At 34.1% G+C, this 20,543-nt stretch overlaps 1 protein-coding gene across 1 annotated transcript in view; it reads left to right on the forward strand.

The window, feature by feature from the left end:
- Nucleotides 1-667: 667 nt before the first annotated feature.
- Nucleotides 668-20,543, forward strand: part of LOC150099447 (cytochrome P450 4C1-like) — a 37,107-nt gene continuing 17,231 nt past the window's right edge. Inside the window, exons 1-5 of the mRNA XM_090404360.1 lie at nucleotides 668-915; nucleotides 8,914-9,058; nucleotides 13,555-13,640; nucleotides 15,505-15,695; nucleotides 17,836-17,905. Coding sequence (XP_090260486.1) covers nucleotides 668-915; nucleotides 8,914-9,058; nucleotides 13,555-13,640; nucleotides 15,505-15,695; nucleotides 17,836-17,905 — 740 coding nt within the window. The remainder of the gene's footprint in view (nucleotides 916-8,913; nucleotides 9,059-13,554; nucleotides 13,641-15,504; nucleotides 15,696-17,835; nucleotides 17,906-20,543) is intronic.

The following is a 20,543-nucleotide window of genomic DNA, read 5'->3' on the forward strand; positions in this document are numbered from 1 at the left end:
TTTATCCATGGGTAATGAAATACAAGGTATTTCCTATGGGGCATTCCAAAGTTATTATCGATAATTTCGACTATTCTCCTGGGGTATATTTTGGTATTTGCCATGCAAAAGAGAAGCACCTACCGACCTCTTTTTACCGGTTTTGCCCATCACAGTTAACAAACAATTAATCATCTCCCTGTGTGGAAAGTGTGCTTCTGAAATGGCCCCGTTATGCTCTCATATGGATCGATCATTTTCAGGGTATTGGTGCAGTCCAGAATTAGATTTAGCACGTTCTCGTGGTTATAAACTTTTATAATTTTACGAGGTGTGGCATTTTTCTCAAAAATTTGAAGTTGAAGAAAACTTCTTTGCTCACTGTATTGATACCTTTCTGAAGTTGAAACAGGAAGCATCTGGATGGCCTGAAGGTCAAAAGGGACATGCTTATCTGGACGAGTTTTTCTAGGGGAAGGTGTTATATTAAATAGTGAAAACATTAGTAAAAACCCTAGTAAACTTTCACTTGCTAAGCTTTGTTTGAATTCTCTATTGGGAAGGCTTGGCATGAGAATGTTAAGAACTCAGACCCTGGTGATTTCCTCCAGGTGAAGACCTGTTAGAACTTTTTTTAGATAACAGTAAAGTTATCCAAGATGCCAGGTTAGTTCCAGAAGAGCAGATGATGGTCGCCTACTCCCTTATTGAAGGCACTGAGCTTGAAAATAGGAAAGGGAATGCTGTCATCTCCTCATTGGTAGTTACCTACGGAAATATAAAGTTATATGAGGTTATGGAACCTTTGAAAAGTCGACTTTTATACACAGATACTGATTCTGTCATTTTCATTGAAAAACCGGGCGATGATTCACAACCCACTGGTTACTACCTTGGGAAGCTAGGTGATGAACTCGACGGTGACTTTATAGTTAAGTTTGTTACCACAGGTTCCAAATATTATTCCTACAGAACGTGGGGAGGTGGGAGAGATTGTGACCAAATGCAAAGCCATTACTTTAAATTCTCGCGCGGCCACTGAGATTAATCTGCAATCTCTGATAGCAGCTGTAATGGGTGAGCCACAAAACATCCAAAATGCTGTACATTTTCTGTCCATAGAGAAAAATGGAGCTGTCAACTCAAAACGACCTACGTAACGAAAAGATTTGGATACACTTTTGCGAAGCGCATAATGTCAACAGACACATGCACTTTCCCCTATGAGTATTTTAAAGAATAATTCCTTACACTCACATACCCCATAAGCAAAAGATGCCATCTATGGGACAGAAAACTAAACAACATTCTACCTGGTAGGTAAAAATCCATGGTTGTTTCCCAACACGATAATTTGCAGTGTTCCCCTTCTCTTGTACAGTTTTCACATCACTGTTATTGTTACTATTATTCCACAAAAGCTTTTTTTTTCTCTTTGAATTAAAAAAGAAAAAATTCGTCTTGACATGATTACATGGTGACTGTGATAAAAAATAAAATAAAATAAAATAAAAAATCTCGATAGGGATATTTTTTGATATTAAAAGCAAGTATCAATTTGTTTTTAAATGATCTCTGATTATATAAAAATAATCACAGTCTAATTATGTTATCATTTTCGATATGTTCATACATCCATTTAATGCATTATTTCGGGACCTACTCAGTCAGGAAAAACAATATTCGTGTTGTCTCTCATAGAACATTGTAATCAACTAATCAAACCAGCACCGGAGCGAATGGTTTACTGTTAGAGTGAAAATCAGGATAAATTAAAAAAAATTACCAACATAGAATTCATGAATGGTTTGAAGTTACCTGAATTTGATTCTAATGTGAGAAATTTACTCATAATCGAAGATTTGGTTCACCAGGCTAAGGACAGTATGGAAATAGCAGATGTTTTTCATAAAAGGTTCACATCACCGTAACCTCAGTGTCATTCTACTGACACAAAATTTATTCTGTAAAGGAAGACATTTTCGTACAATATCTCTCAATGGTCATTATGTTATTGCTTTTAAAAATCCCTGAGACTCTTTACAGTTTTCTCATTAACTTCCCAAGTATTTCCAGGACAGACGAACGTGTTAGTTCAGATTTATAAAGATGCAACACGGGAACCCCACTCATATTTAGTTTTAGACTTTAGACAGGAAACACCTGATATTTTACGCTTATGGTCACGGATTTTGCCAGGAAAAGAGCTCAATACAGTATTTATCCCTGAATGGCTGATAGGGTCAAACGCTATGAATATCTCATCATGTACTTATCTCATTCCTCTCCCAAACAAGCAAATGATGCTTTAAAAGGTTGCACCTCCAGCCAAATCACCACACTATGAAATCTGCAAAAATGACTTATGTGGAAATATTCTTCAAAAGCATTTAGGTTTGAAAAACCAATTGGCTCACACAGAAGGAGAGCAACAGGAACATAGACTGCCGCATCCAGAACCTTCACTGAAAAAACCGAATACCCAGAACCATTCCCATCAACCATCAACATCAGCCATTCCCTGTGAGGAAAACGCTTCCACTCCAATCCCTCCTCGCAAGAGAGCTCGAAGAAGGAGTACCAAATTCATCTCTTTATCTCCCCGAAAGCTGCATGGGAATAAGAAACTAGTACGGAAAAAATGGTAAGTGAAAAAAACAATTTCTTATTTTTTTTAATTATTTTTTATTTTCAGTAAATGATCTGTAACAGCATAAGTTATTGCAATATCATTTAACCACAAATCCTTAGAATAACATTTGCTAATAATATTGTGCATAGAAAGAACACGACATCTCAATATTAAAAAATATACACAATGCAAACACACGCGACAGATTCCTTAGCTTGTACAGCTACATAATTATAATGCCATTTATTAGTGTTGATATTCAGAAAGTTAACAATATTGTTTTCGGGTGAACGATCGAAGTTATAGTGTTTGTCTTTAATATAGATAGCTTGCCAATGTTGTCCTGGCAACCAGGTCGGATCTGTGTTCACGACGAACATCGACTGTTGTTTTCTGATCGGATGTTGTGGCAATTCATCACGAGTACAAATTTCTAAACCCACTTTTCTCGTGGTGGGTTCTAACTCTAGTATGCTTACTAATTGTTCGGTGTTCATAGTCCAGTAACACAGAACGATCCTTTGTTACGGATAACGTACATTCAAATTCTGCATAAAGAACCACCGTGATGATTTCAGCAAGAGGTTGAACAAATTTAACTCCGAGTCGCACACTTCCTCTTCTTAACAGGCTGACATGGGGGGGGTGCAAAGTCATTTTGATTTGGTGATAAGCTAAATCCATAGAGAACGTTAACCTTTACGTATTCTTCATAAGAAATGTCATTACCACAGTCTCTGTGCCATTTGCCTAGTGTTGTGAACAGTGACATATAACATCTGCTGTAATGCCTTTCTTTGAAGTTCGGAGTCAAAGAGGTTGTGAGGGATAATGAATATCTTCAGCTGTCACCACAAGAAAATTCAGATTAATATTATGAAAATTAAATGGATTATTTCTGTTGAAAGTGCAATTAAATCCATCACTAGCGACCAGTCCAATAATTATTGGACTAGATTACAATCTATCAATAGAAGTAGTCTTACAAACCGAAAAATAAACTGCAAAGATATCAAAAATTATATTAACGTAGTAACTGAGAGAAAAGACAGTCGGGTAAATAAGACCTGTAAACGTCTGCAAGAATTTAACTATTTAAAATTACGGTACAAACTAAAAAACAACAACATCGTAAAAACGACCGTATTACAAACGACCTCCGTGAAAACATCATTGTTCAAATATTAAGGTACAATATCGGGAAACCTCTGCCGACAAATTATTTTCTTTCCGAAAACCGGATAAACAGAAAGAGAGAGTAAAAAAAGGCTTTCTGCGACATGCTCATATTATAGTTCATCTAGCAAGTAAGTTCACAAGAGGATGTCATAAGATAAGCGCAAGGAAAGTGAAGTGACTACTACTGAGATAAAGAGCCAATAGGCTTTATTTCGGAGAAGTAAATTTATTCAAATTAAATGGATATTCAATCCAACATTATTTCTTAGCCTAATAAGAAACTCAAAGATTGAAAATTTATATATAAGAGTTTCATGCCGAATATAGAAAACTATAAACGTTCGGCGAGTCCAAGCCTAAGACAACAGGTAGTACATGCTGGGACAACTCGCCGTAAAGGTGGAGTAAGGTCCGATCACTCACCGTAATATTTCCTCATAATATAAAAACCAATTCCTAGGAGATGTGTGCTGTTATACCTTATGAGAGAAGGTCACCAGACCGGTTTCACTGAATAAGTAAAGCCATCTCTAAAAATTAGGGCGTCACTTGAGGACTCCATAGTGGCCGAAAGACTGTTCAACTCAACGTTGTTCTACTCAGTGACAGGCTCACCTCGTCACTAAGAAGAACTTCTCAGCATCGGCTCTACCCATTTTCGAGAGTATTCGAGTCATCAGGATTCAAGTCTACCAGTCTCCAATCTCCCGAGAGCCGGCCTACCAGTCCGGCTCTCGGGAGATTGGGCGCCGTAGGTGCCATGGGGGGGGGGGGGGAAATCCCCTTTGGAGTCTTCAAAATCGAATCATCAGAATTCACGTAGAACCGGTCTAGCATTCCAGTAAACGGGGTGGGTCCGTAGGTCTCAGGGAGCGTTTTATTTTATTTATATATAAAATATATATATATATATTGTTGTTCTTTTCGTACACAATATACTTAGTTTTCCAAGACTGTGTTACAGGTTACGTGGTTCTAGTTAATCTACAGTAAACTTCAGACTAATGTTTTAACATAATGGAACAGAGGGACAAGTGTTTAGCTATTGATATTTTAGGTGCTGTAATTGCAGTACAATGAAGTTGGTATCGTATGCTTACTCTCAGAAGATACTCTTTTTCATTTTATACTGCAGAGATTAATCTATTTAATTTATAGTCTACATTTATACGCATATATTGTTGTGGCATATATTAAGATATTTTATTATTAAGATAAGATAATTATTAAGAGATGTTCACAATTCCAATTTGTGTTAGCTTTGCCGAGTGCTTCATATTGTAGGGTAAGAATACTTGTAGAAACATCATCTATAGTTTTCTATATTCGACAAGAAACTCTTTATATAAATATAAATTTTCTACCTTTGAGTTTCTTATTCGGCTAAGAAATAATGTTGGATTCAATATCCACTTAATTCGAATAAATTTACTTCGCTGAAGTGAAGCTTACTGGCTCTTTATATCAGTAATCTTTTAGTTCATCTTTTGGCGAAGTTCAATAAAGAGATAAGCTTCGTATTACTGCAACCTTAGTATTTACAGCTAGGTGTACCTACTCACTTATGAGTTCCTTTTCCTGGATGCATGACAATCTCTACTTGGGGTAGGTTTGCCTGTCTCTGAGTAAGGACACCACTTAGATTATTGCTCTATTTCATGCTGGGGTGAGCCTGACACTGGGTAGAGCTAACGCTGAGAAGTTCTTCTTAGTGACGGGGTGAGCCTATCACTGAGTGGAATAACGCTGAGTTGGACAGTCTTTCGGCCACTATGGAGTCCTCAAGGGATCGTCCTAATTTTTAGAGATGGCTTTACTTATTCAGCAAAACTGTTCTTTTAATCTCTTCGTCTTGCTTGGCTTCGTGTAAAATGTGCTGCGCTGGTTTTACTTTGTTGCCTGTTGTTCGTGGAGCTGTTTATTCGTTATCCCTACAGTAATTTCCATTCTTCACTTTTCTCATTGGAATTACGATTCATGGTTGATTAGGAAATGACAGCAAATATAAAGGGCAGATTAAAAATTACTACATGTTTCTCAATTTCCTTCGCAGAGTTAATTATTAGACAGTAGACAATAGCGACGTCCTTCGCTCTTTTCCTCTACGCAGACAGCGATTAAGATAATGGTGATTATATAAACTTCATCATGTTATCGTCGCGAATAATGCTTGAATGCAGGAGTGGGATGAGTGGTGTTATTCAGTCAATGTGAACCAACGAGTGGTAGCGAATCAGAGATAGAAATGGAAATTCCTTGTTACGTTGAATGCTTTTACTTGGAAACTGCTTTCTTCTTTTATGTGTACACATAAATAATACAAGCAACTTGCCGATAGAAAGATAAACTTATCAATACATAGATGATAGAACCTAACAATCCAACCACAAGGGTATTAACATTACCTCTTTCCAAAGCACTACTTAACCTCAACAAAATAACTACCTACTTCTATCCTAAGTGTGGTGCAGTAAACAACACTAAAACACAATTGCTAATCATCAAGATCCAAGAATCACTTACCCTATACATCAGATCATGTGCAATCACATATAATAGTACATTAACCACGGCAGCTTTCATTATCATGTGTTCAGGCTAGCAGGTGCTACATATACCTCGGTCTATATAGAAGCATCCACCTTATATGGATAAAAGATTCATTTTGGTAAGTTGGGTTGCATTGTTAAAAAATAACACGCTTTCTTCATCTTTCAGATATTTTTTATTTATATTCTCTATTTTTTTTTAAAATTCAATTTGTTGTTTATGTAAGGATGAAAAGGTAATCAGAAGTTTGATAAGTTAATTACGATGTTTGAACTTGATCTTACAAAAAAATAAAAAGGAATTAGATTCACACGACTTCAAGGAATTATTTTTCTTAGTTCAGTACGTACGATTAGAAATAAGGAAATCATCTTCCTTTATTGTACCTACTACAGCATTTTCCCTTAGTATCATGAAGTATCATGAAGGTTATTTAATATGAATACCAATCAAATGGTAGAGTTTGTGGTCACATGGTTTATGTAATGAATTCATTGCTTCGTTTATTATGAAGCTACGTTACAAATCAGAGTTTCATTATTATAAATGCTACGTGAAGCTTCAATTCATCACTGCTTATTCACTCTTATTTATAGCGGTGTTTGTGATTCTATTTGTACTCGCAAGGGTTTCATTTCAGAGTGGGTGACGTTAATCAGTGCAGTTTGAATTTGAATCAACAGTGCTGTCTTAGAATTTTCAATTCCAATAACATGGAAGAAATCAAAGCAATATTGGATAATATTAAAATAAATTATCAACTTAACGAAGTTAACATCATAGCTTTGATTTTTATATTTTTGGGAACGGCTTTGCTGTATCTTGTTTTCTATCAGCGCAACCACAAACTATTTGGTCTACCGGGAATTCCACCACACTTATTTATAGGAAACATGGACATTATTTACAATTGTTACAAAAAAAGTGGAAAGCTAAGTTTTAACATGCGTAAGTACTGTTCTTATGAATTTACGTAACTACTGTTTAAATGAATTTGCTGTGTTTATTTTTAATAAAGATTGATATTAATAAAAATTAATACGTTTAATTCAAGTTTAAGTTTAAGTGTTTTTTTAATTAATATTTTTCTGAACTTTGTCTGAAGGTGTCTTAAAGCACTTCAGATACGTTGTAGACAGAGTAAATATTCTTATACTTATTAATAATAATAGATAAACATTTTTAAATATGGTAACCGGAAAATGTGATGATGCGTTATTTGAAAAGCGATTTCCATTGTAATACTAGAATAAAGAACACCGCTTATAACGTCTTTCTAAGAAAAGTTGGGTCGCATACAGAGGTGATGGTGACCTCATATTCCTGGAATATTTTATCGGTCTTGCATTAAAATTTGCAAAATGGCTAATGAACACAAGAAATGTTCATTATAATCTGATTCAGTCTGATAAAATATGATTATATCATAGATATAATCTGAGTGGGTCATATTTACTTTGCCGTAATCTGAATCAGAGCTGGTTGGAAAGACGTGGAGTGAAAACTCGATCAGTAAAATTACTAGAACGACTTTGCAATTCCGAGGGAACCGCTAAAGCAACAATAATTTAGAAATAATTTCGGATGAATGCTCTTACCTAAAATGTATTATTTCATTCTGTGTCATCGATTTAAGTAAGGAGCTATCAGTGAAAAAAAAATACTCCACTACAATTAGGAAGAGATCTGGTTGTCCGAATCAGGCCTACTAACTGGTATTGAGTGTCATGAGTACAGTATGTTTAGGAAGGATAGAGTGCAGAGAAGTGGAGGAGGCGTGCTGTTAATGATATTCGATCACCTAAATCCAGTTAGAGTTCAGACCAATGAATGGAGTGGGTGTTGTTACAGACCTCGTGGATCGGTTGCTGGTGATGAAGAAATTTCTCACCAAATAAAAAAGATTAGCACGAAAAGATAATCATAATAGGAGATTTTAATTATCCAAATGTTGATTGGGTAGGAGTAGAATCTCATGAGAAGAATGAAAATTCATTTATTGTGCTGTTGCCATACAACTTTCTCAAGCAGCATGTGACAGAAGGAACTCGAGATCAAAGAGTGTTTGATTTGATTATAGTGTCAGAGTGTTTTTCATTTAAAGATGTAACAATTCTGCCTCTTAGTGACAGTGATCATGCGATACTCACTTGGGAAGTGAAAGTGTATGAATGTTCCATTCCCAAAAGGTTACATTCTGAACTACAAAGCAGGAAATTATGACCAACTGAGGAGTATACTGCGTTCAGTGTATTGGGATCGGTTGCTGATTGGAAAGAATATCGACAATGCATGGTGAAAGCAATACTTAAATGATGCTATATCAGAATGTGTTCCGAGAATTCAAAGAATAAATAGAGGACGAGGCAAATGGATGTGTAATCTTATTAAGCAAGAGATTCATAAGAAAAAGAGGATGCGGAAGGAATACCGTTATAAGCGGCAGGCTAGAATAGCCACAACTGTTGTAAGCAAAGCAAATTTGATTATGACAAAAAACTGGCTTGGCTTACTAAAGGCAACCCAAGAATTCTATTGTTATTCTCCAATTAAAGGAAGAATGAATATTAAAGAATAACTATCCTAAATCCTGATGGCGTGAGGGTTACAGATGCAGAAGTGGTTGTTCAGTCAATGAGCGCTTATTTCGTTAAAAGCTATCAACCTGGTGAACGCAGAATTGGCCACACTATTACATCTTCACGAGATAAAGAAAAGGTATGTGAGGCCGAGGTATTAGAGCTATTGCACAAACTGTATAAGAATTCATCAATAAAGACTGATGGAATATCAGCACGTGTGATAAAAGGGTGTTCAGCTGAACTGGCCATTCCTTTGACCGGGATGTTTAACATGAGTCTTAGAAGAGGGAAGATTCCGCAGGAATGGAAGAAAGGTATGGTAATTCCATTGCAACAGTGGTTCAAAGACCGATATATAAAATATCCAAATATCCAACTATCTCAGGAGTGGTGGAGAAAATTTTGGAAAAAATTGGTCATGGCCCGAATTCAGAAATTGGTGGACAGTGATTATCTACTTTGCAATGAACAACATAAGTTTACTAGGGAAATTCATGTTTTAGCAACTTGCTCACATTCTATAACAATGTAACCATTCAAATAAACAAAGGGAATGGATATATCATGATACTTTTGGATTTCGCAAGGCCTTTGACAGAATAAAGCATGGCAGTCTGCTGCATAAATGGGAGAAAATGGATTATACAATATTAGCATGGATAAGAAGATGGCTGACTGACAGATATCAAAAAGTGATATATGGGGTATCTGAATCTGCAAGGTTTAAGGTAACAAGTGGTGTACCACAAGGGTCAGTAACTCTATTAATCGATCTGTAACATTAATGATATTATGAAGAATTTCACAAGCGACATACAGCTATTTTCTGATTATGCAAAGATTGGTAGGGTAATCAGGAATGCTGCTGATATGCAGCCTTTGCAGAATGATCTGAATAGGCGAGAAATGTGGGCATGGAAAAACGGGTCTCAGTTCAATGTCAATAAATGGAAAGGCATTCACTTCGGTATGATTAGATATCGAAGGTTGTGATATATTCGTGGGATTAGGCCAGAAGAAACTGATGAGGCTAGGGATCTTGGAGTGTTAATAGATAGGAAGTTGAAATTTAGGGACCAGTTGGCAAAGATTGCAAATAAAACTCAAAAGATAACCGCAATGCTAAAACGAACGTTCACATGTAATTAATAAAAACGAACATTCATATGTAAGGATGTTATTTTGCCTCTTTACAAGGCCTTGATAAGACTTCACTTGAACTATTGTGCGCAGGTCTGGTCTCCTGGTTTCCGTTATGTTTCTGATATATTGGAGAGAGTACAAAGGAGAGTGTTAAAAATGATATTATGATTATGGAATATTGATTATGAAGACAGATTGAGAATTTGTAGAATGCATACACTAGTAAACAGGAGAAAGAGGAATGATATAATTGAGACTTAAAAACTTCTAAAAGGGTCAAGCAGGATTTCAATTGATGGAATTTTTCAATTTATGGATTGTGGGGAAAGGACGAGAGGTTATCCTTGAAATCTGAGAATGAAGGCGCACCAAGGAGGGTGTGAGTACTAGATTTTTCTCTCACTGAGTGGTACCTAATCGGAATGGATTGCTATTGGATGTTGTGATTGCAAGAAATTTGAATGAATTCAAAAATAAGTATGATAGCTGGTGTGTTTAGTATGCGGCCTCCCTCAATTCGTTTCTGACTCCCTGTAGGTCTCTCTTAATAATAATAATAATAATATTTTTTTTTACATTTTTTATTACATTACATACATTTGTTACAGTTACTAAATACATTACATACATTTGATTACATATAATACATACATTACATACATTTGATTACATATAATACATACATTACATACATTTGATTACATATAATACATACATTACATGTGATTACATATGATATATATATATTATTTTTACATTGGATGAGAAGTAATTTCTCTGCTTTCATCCTCGAAGCTTATATTTAAGCTTGTCTGAGGATGACAGATGGTTATTATTTATTGGCTTGTTTACTGTGTTGAGAAGCTACGAAATCTACGAATAATAATAATAATAATACTTTCATGATTTCTAGATAGGTTAAATTTCCAGAATTAGGTGTTAAACGGAAAATTATAAAATTTTAAATTAGACTTGACTGAATGGATAATTATGAAAAGTAAATTCATAACAATGTAGAAATTAAATGCTCACAATGAAACCCATATTGGCGGTTATTTATATCAGATTAGGTATTTGTAAGATTAATTATAAAAAAGATTATAAAATAAAGTGATATTTATTGATATAATTCTGAGTGCGACAATTTTTGTTATTAATCAGACGTTAATAAGAAGAGTTTATAATTCTTAGTATTTACCCAAGAACTGCAGCGAATCGTCCGTTTATTTGTGAAAGATAATTTGATGGTTTTTTGGTTTTTCACCCATCCTGAAGTAATCCTTTCTAACTGGAAATCAGCAGAAGTAAGTTCCTTTACTCTATATTAATTCATTACAATTAATGCTCAAATGTCTTTTCTAAATATCTTTGCATTAAATTCAGCACTAATTTGTATATTATGTAGCGTATTTATTGCAGGTAATAATAAATGCAATGGTTGAAGAGCAGAATATGTATACAGTTGAACATACAAAAACATACCAAATTATATATAAAAAAATAATCTGCGATTGAAATAGGCAATGTAATAATTACTTCGAATAGCTATATTTCATTTTAACTGCTTTTATAATTTATGTTAATTGAATATTGATTCTTATCTTACTAAGCTGTGTTCCTACAAACCAGCTGAAATATAAAAGCAGAATATAAAAGAATAAGAACCATAGCTATAGGAGAAGTCAGAAAAAGACATAGAGAATCATGGAACAAATTTGTTTCTAATTTAGAATGATTTATATAAAATAACACTCAATGTATATATGATTTTGAAACACGTAAATGCAGATACTATAGAAAACATAAAATTAAACACCGAATTGAAATTAGAAGAATTTCAAATTTTCTACACAAAATTGTGGATAGATAAATATCTTAGAAAAGGCAAATGCCAAACATTTAATGAAAATGAAAAGGAAATAAGTAAAGAAGAATTAGAAATCAGCCTGAAAGAAACAAGAAACGGAAAATCACCTGGAGAAGATACGCTAGGTTCTGAACTATATAAATATGCAGGAACAAGATTCAAAGAAAGACTCCTATTATATTAAATAAAATTTATTCAACTGGTAACCTCCCAATAGAATGGTAAAGAGCATTTGTGATTCCTATCTTTAAAAAAGATAGTAGAGATGACCCTAAAAACTATAGATGTATAAGCACACTAAATATAAATTCTTGTTACAAAATATATAGCAGAATTTTAAATGGCAAACTAATGAAATATTCCGAAAACTTTATTACATATTACATTATATATATTACATTTATTGACTTTTAAAAAGCAGTTGACAAAGTTAAAAGAAGCATTTTATTTAACATATTAAAAGAAATACAAATACCAAATAAAATCCTAAAAGATATCATAAGTATAAATGAAAATAATCAAATACAAATAAGATTAAATCATGAGCTATCATATACGAGAGAGAGAAACCAAGGGGTCTGAAAGGGATGTCCCCTCTCAGCAACTCTTGTTAATATTTACCTAAATGAAATAATAATAAAATAAGGAATAAGGAATAAGAATTTCCATCAAGGAATTAAAGGGATGAAAGGGATGTCCCCCTCTCAGCAACTCTTGTTAATATTTACCTAAATGAAATAATAATAAAATAAGGAATAAGGAATAAGAATTTCCATCAAGGAATTAAACTTTCTCCTACTGTGAACTTAAACACTCTCCTTTTTTTAGACGAACAAATAGTAATTACAAATTCTGAAGATAACTTACAAAAAGCTATTTTAGATCTAAATTATACAAACCATAGCCAAATATTATTCTCTGATGATATGAACAGAAAAATCAAAAACTATGGCCTTTAAAGGACATGATCCAGCAAGAATTAATACATATATAGATAATAAGATCTTAGAAGAAATGAATACTTAGGATGTATGACCACATCTGAAAATGAAAAAGACATAAACCGAAAAATTGAAAAATATTTAAAAATAACAGGTGTAGTTAACTCTATATTTAAACCAACCTAGTTCAAAAACATACCAGGCTAAAAGTATACAACACATTAGCCCTACAAGTCTTAATGTATGGAAGCGAAATCTGGAAAATAAAACAAAAAGACAAACAAAGTTCAAGAACAGCAGAAATGAAATTTATGAGAAAAACTGCAAAGCATATTCTATTTGATCACAAAAGAAACGAAGAAATTATGAAAGAATTAAACCAAAAATCAAGAATAGAAAAAATTAAAAAATATAAACATAAATGGATGGAACACGTTCAAAGAATGAAAACAGAAAGATTACCAAACCAAGCCTTAAAGTGCAAGCCATTAGGAAAAAGAAAACCTGGACGTCCTCATAAACGATTCAACGATGACTTATAACACCGGAATAGGACATCTTAGGCCTATATGCTTGATATGCATGATGATGATGATGATTTAATAGGTTTAAGCAAAATTAGCTAAATACATAGAATACAACGTATAAGCCATTTGACAGTTTCCTCCTCTTCTCTTGCAGACTCTTCTAAGTGACAAGTCTCTGACTAACAAATCTGGCGAATATGAGTTTTTCAGGCCATGGTTGAAAGATGGAATATTACTCAGGTGAGTAATTTCTTTACAGTGTTAGTTTTTCAGTGAAATCCTAAATCTGTTGTAATGTGTTCTGAACATAGTGACCGTTAACATGTCTAACGTGTGGTATGATAAACTATGCTTATGTAGCAGTGGAACCTTCAACAAAGAGTCTTTTAACTTCGTGGTGGTTTTAATAATAATAATAATAATAATAATAATAATAATTTATTTATTTTTAAATATTAAAAGTAATTTACGGATCGCTAAAATATTTACACATACAATAAACATCTTGAGTGACATTGCAACTTATAATTTTACAGAATTCAGCTCTAAGTGCTGCATTTTCTACATTGATTTAAACTAAAATTTTTAATAGTATTTTTTGCCTCTATATTATGTATTTACAACACATGTTCTTCTAATATTAAGAATGAAGAGTATTCAGAATTTTTGGTATAATACTTTTTTGTTTATATACTTTTTTGATTATAAGAACAATTTATTACATTATTTTTTCATGTTACATAAGAGTATTATATTAATGATAATATCACATAATAATCAGTATCTTAAGTTTCTTCTTTATTGTTGTATACTTTACTAACTGTTTTATCACATAATCTGCTTCTTTGGTTATAGGGATTAGGTGTGGTTGAGAAAGACGAGTTAATCCCACCTATTTCGATGCTTGGGTTAGCTTTTGTGAAGAGAGTGGGATTTAGGTTTCGCTATTTATGTTGTTGCTCCTGTTTATGTATGGGATGTTGGCATTGGATGCTGGTGATTTGTGATGTATTTATTAGTGTTAAAGGTATATTAACTTTGTTGGTAGACTTTCCAGAGTTCGTGATTTAATGTTCTATAGTTATCTATGTGTTTTAAATTTCTTGGTAGGTTGTTGAGTTGCGTTGGTATCTGATGTAATCTCACAAAAGAACTGTATGAATTGTTGAATGGTATGGATGTAGTGCGTTATTTCTGATCGTGTTATAGGATATGTGTCTGTGTTGTTTCGATAGGTGATGTTGAAGTAACTCCATGTTAATGTCATGTAGTGTTTCAGGATTTTAATGCTCAGAATTCTGTGTATGCTTGTCGGATATGGCTGTTTGATGTGTTTGCATAGACTGTTATTCCGTATCTGAGTAGGGATTCGCAGATACCGCGAGATAGGTGTTTTTATATGTTGGGTGGAATAATGTCTTTAACTTTTCAAACGAAATTGTATAGACCAAAGGAGTTTCTTGAGAAAAAAAGGAAAAAATGGGCTTTCTACGAATTAGAGTGATTAGATTGTTTTCTCTCTACCAAGGAAGACTATTCGAAGATCAGTGTTCACTTCTTTTGAGTTATGTGAACACTGCAAAGATATAGTTTGTGAATATGGTTGTATATTGGATAGAGAAGGTCATTTACGCGTATAAGGAAAGTATTGATGAAAGAACAGGGTTTGAGAAATACGTACTCTAGTTAACTGGCACATTTGTCCATTTTCACTGAAGAGATAAAACATAAAATTTCTTGAGAATCCTTCGATGTCGAACGTTATCAAATATTTTGCAAATATGAAGAGCAGCATTTTCGTTTCCCCAAATCAGTCTATTCCACACTCGCACTGCGGTAGTGGAGTAGATAAGGTTGACTCTATGGTGCGGGGTATTATTGAAGGAATCTATACACTTTGCCTCTAACTATTTAAGGTCTTCATATTCTAAAGAAGTGAGTTTAATTAAAAAATATTATCCATTTTTCTTTAAATATATATATATATATATATATATATATATATATATATATATATATATATAAATAGAAAATATATTCCATATATATAAGTATTGCCAACGTTATAACTATCTTACGAATAGTGATATGTCTTTTTTTACAGTTCAGATGAAAAATATAGGACTAGAAGAAAGATATTCATTTCAGCATTGCACTTTAAAAGTCATGAAGGTTTCCTTCAAATATTTAACGAGAAATCGCGCACTATGATCGGAATGTTAAAACTCTCTGCTGAGAAAGAGTGGACTGATATCATTCCGTTAGTGAATGCTTTTACTTTGGATGTTTTTTGTGGTAAGTATAGTTATTTGACTTGTCAAAGCAAAATTCATAATTGGGTTTAGCTAAACTCTGTGAAATTTCTAACTCTTCATTAATATCGATCTACAAATCTCGTCCTTATTCGTTGTGTTGAGACATTTGGAGAACTGGAGAATTATTTTAATATTTATATTATGTAGATCATTTTATCTGTAGTATTTTGAATTATTTTAAGTTCGTTAGGGGCACGTAAGTGTCATGCTGTATAAGTGGAAGGAGACCTCCATACAATCTTTTAATGAATGTGGAGAATCGACCAGGGCTTCTGACATAATGTCTAATCCTCACCTTGTCGTAGAGCACCCTGTTAGGTATCTACCCGGATACCGAACGAACATGGATGGACTGATAATGGGCCAAACAGCCGATCAAATTGTATTCTTATTGGCTTAAAACACAATGTATAATGATGATACAACATTACCCAATTTCATGCCAGTTGGGCTTCGCCCAGTTAAACAAGTTAAACAATCCCATTGATTTTGTCACGGAAACAGAAGAAACAACTCAGAATTAGGTAACAGAACCAATCCCGGGATATATCCCAACTCGTTGTCAGCGGAATCAAGATCGGTACTATCATCGTAAGAAGCACCAATGGAAAATAAAAGAAACTAGTAGAAGAATTGGATAAGGAGTAGATAGACACAATAGACGTCACTGAAACAAAGAAGACAAAAATAAGTGAGATCTTTATAAGCCACAAATACAAGATGCTATATTTCGGCAATAACACTCCGGAAAAGAACGGGAAACTGTAGTATTCAACAGTAAATACGAAACTAATCGTCTTGAAAGGCAGGCAATATCAAGTAGAGTTATGTAAGCTAATATCAGAATGAGGAATTGAACAATTAGAATTCGTTTATTTGCTTATAATTCCAGAGAATATTCTACGATGAAGAGGGATTTTTTCATGCATTTATGAAGGCAGCTTGCTCAATAACAAAGTGAAAAGCTGGTCCTTTTCGGAGATCTAAAGAACAGAGTAGTTAATGATTAAGAGACATGCATAAATATTTTGAAAACAACTGGAGAAAGCGCAAAGCTAATAATAAGGTAAGTGACTGCTGGATTTCTGTTATTCAGGACATGGATTGGTTATTACTATCACTACCTTCAAAAGGAGAGAAGTTGCAAGAAATAACTCTCATTGACTATATTATTGTTAAAAGCGATGTTTTCCCTAGTTCAAAACAGAATTATTTTAATGACTAATATAGCGTATTTTCGTTTAAGAGTGTCCCTTTTTTAAAATGTCATTGACTCTTTACCTAAAATTCTAGGGCATTTCTGAAATGTTAAAAACTAATATATGAAGAATGAAATATAGGAGAAATTTTGGACATACCTCTTTGGATGTTGTTTTCTGAACACACATTTTTTTTATTCGGGAAAATTATTAATCTAGTTTGCGGTGTCTGTCAAAAAACTGTACGTTTCAGTTAATGACGAATATTATGATGGCGAACATAACGGAATTCTTGTAACAAGACACATGAACATGAGAAAATAAAATCTACACCTTGAGAGTAATTTTGATCGATGAACAGAACAGTCTTAAGAAACATTGCCCTTCATGATTCAGTATTTGAGATTATTTATGCAATTTAAACAATAATTTTAAAAACATGAACGGCCATTATTTACCAAGGCCTGGTTTATTAACAATGTGGAAGCATGTGTCTTTTCAGATAAGAAAAGACGCATTCATGAAAGTCATTTGTGGTATTGATGGCCGTATTCAACGAAGGCTGATTAGAAAGTAGATTAAAAAGCACAAACATCGTATGGTTTTCATAATGAAAGTGAATTAATCGTGTGATTAGAACTGGGAGATGTAATATTGAAATTTCAAAGCCATATACTTGTTGGATGACGGAGAGTTTCAGCACTGTCCATCATCCGTCAGTAAACTAAACGTTATGGAATTAAAGGATGATGGACAGATTAGTTTCAGCACTGATTAATTTGCAACGATTTTCACCAGCAGGCGAAAAAATTTTTTTTTAAATATAGATAATCTGTAAATAATTTATGCAACTGAATTTCAAATCAGTTTTGTCCCCCTCTTTTTTTCTTTAATTACTTGAATTGATTTATTATTATACAGAAACTGCCATGGGAGTGAAGGTTGATGCTCAGCTTGGCAAGAATCAGGAATATTTACTTGCACTCGACAGGTAAGTTACATCGTTTATTTACACATTGACTCTGTCAGTGTGTAATTAAATTTAAAAATGTAATTAAAATTAAATTTCCAAATTTTTTGACATATTGCTCCTCTATACACAAATTGCTGATACCTATGAGACAAGCAATCTCCGTTCCTTCGCTGTAATGTACTCGTGGATCCCACTCTTTCTAATTTAGTCACCAGCTTCTCATGCCGTAATTTGTCATAGTTCTTTCAAAATCTAAAAAAATATAACTGCGAATTATTTTTCTTGTACAATCCACTTGTCATCTTGTTATAATAAATAAATAAATTGCTAAAGTATGCCCTTCTTTTAGCATATCCATCCTGTTAACCAAGGTGATTGTTGTTGATTCGAAACCAATTATGAATTTTAGTCCTTCATGCAGACTTCAATGCTTTACCACTAACACTTTCACAACTCAAGAACACACAGACTGGATTATAATTCAAATCCTTAATTTTAAGTCTCTATAATTATCGAAAATGATTTTCTCTCCTCCTACCATTCCTTTGGAACTTGATTCAATCTAGGACTCATGTTAAAAGAGACGTCTCTAGTGTTAGTATCAATATCTTGGTCTATTCACTCAAAACAGATCATGAAGTCCCACAGCGTTTTTCACATCCAGTGTGCCGAGTTCCTCGTATACCTCCTGTTCACTTATTTTCAGTCTCTCCTTTCACCTGTGTAGTCTACTCATGTTGTACATGATGTCCTATTCACGAAGATGAAGAAAAATATACCTTTCAGAATTGGTAATTTAAAATCTCAGGTGCATGTTCCTTGGTGTTTGTCATGCAACCATTTTCTCCAATCAGTATCATCCTTCCCTAATCCATCTTTCTTCTAATGGCAACCTATTGAAACAACTCTTCATCATTTCTTTTTAGTCTCATTTTACCATTCACCATGCGTTAATAACTGAATACCTAAACACACTGAATGTCGAAGCGTTAGATAAATTTCTCAATCCCGTTTTAGCTTTTCACTCACTATTTATTATTTCTCCTTGCTATCGCGCTAGTCACTCTTTCGCTGTCTTGCTTTCTGTCTTATTGTACGTTATCGCAGTAGATGTCGCTGCAGTATGGTCAGCTAGCATATTCTTCATTCCAGTTGTCTTAACGATATCGTCTTCTGCATCATCCGCCTCGCACGCTACCATACCATTAATCCTATATTCAAGATGTCTGCCAATTTGCATTCTGCCCGCTACTGCCCACATTCAATGAAACGTGATAGCCTATATATATATATATATATATATATATATATATATATATATATATATATATATATATATATATATATATATATATATATATATATATATATATATATATATATCATATACATTCATTCATCTCTCCTGTTGATCCTCTCGACATCACCCCATGCCTACATACCAGGTATGACCCTAAACTTCTGAATATTTGAATAGCGTGGGAGAACCAGTCTAGATATTATATTTCGCCTATGAAAGGAGCGTATAGTATGCGTTACTAATCAGTATGGCAACAAACGGCAAGGTTAGACAGAATGATCTTGGGTGACGTGCGTTTTTAGTGTTCGGTTTTTTTTTTTTTTTTTTTTTTTGTGGTTCGATGGTTATTTTCTCCAACCGAATTTTAGCAGATTTTAAGTAGTAAAAACGCTTCATGATATTTTGCTTCAACTTTAAAAAATCTGCTGCAGCAACAGAGGAGAAGATACCAGTCATTGCGGGGGAAGGTGCCAAAAAAATGTTTGTACGCTGTCACGCAAGTTTCGTTTTGGCATGAAAGGCATTGTCCACAGGAAATCTACCCCCACACACACCTCGTCGAAGTTTCAACGGCAAGGTTCGATGAGAGGTTTTGAAGAAGGTAAAAAAGAGAATTCGGTGCAGACATCCAGGAAAGGACAACTATTGTGTTTTCTCAATCATGACAATACTTCCATCCTTGCTGCCCCAAACTCCAACAGTCATTCAGTACCTCCATATTCACCTGACCTCTCCTAGACGACTTTTAATATTTTTCATGATGGAATTCTGTCTGGAAATGACGTCGCTTAGATCTCGTTGACAATTTTCAGCAGAATAACTGCAACTGCCCAAAAGAGTCACGGTTGAGAAATTCTAGAGATCCATGGATATGATTCCATGCATCTTATAAAACCACTGGGATTGCTGTATACATAACCAAGGTGATTACTTAGAAAAATCACACACACACACACACACACACACACACACACACACACACACACACACACACACACACACACACACACACACACACACACACACACACACACACACACACACACACACACACACACACACACACACACTGCTTTGAAGGACGTCAGCGGTCACCATAGTGTGAACAACAAAAAGCCATTGAGCCTACCATATTACGATATAGGGCCTCCTTCCGATGGTTGCAGGAATCCTACGAATTAGACGTTCCAAAAGCATAGATTACAAACAATGAGAATTTTAGGCGATTCTTTCTATAGCATATAATGAGGACGTAGAGTATATAATCTAATTACAAGCTTACAGGAGGTCCGCGCACAATAGTCTAGCACATTTATTGTTATTGGGTTATTGGGCTGACTGTTATTGGGCTAACTT

This window comes from Typopeltis vanoorti, chromosome 14, assembly GCF_054136105.1.
Source record: "Typopeltis vanoorti isolate ZY-2024b chromosome 14, IOZ_Tvanoo_1.0, whole genome shotgun sequence".
Classification (NCBI taxonomy): domain Eukaryota; kingdom Metazoa; phylum Arthropoda; class Arachnida; order Uropygi; family Thelyphonidae; genus Typopeltis; species Typopeltis vanoorti.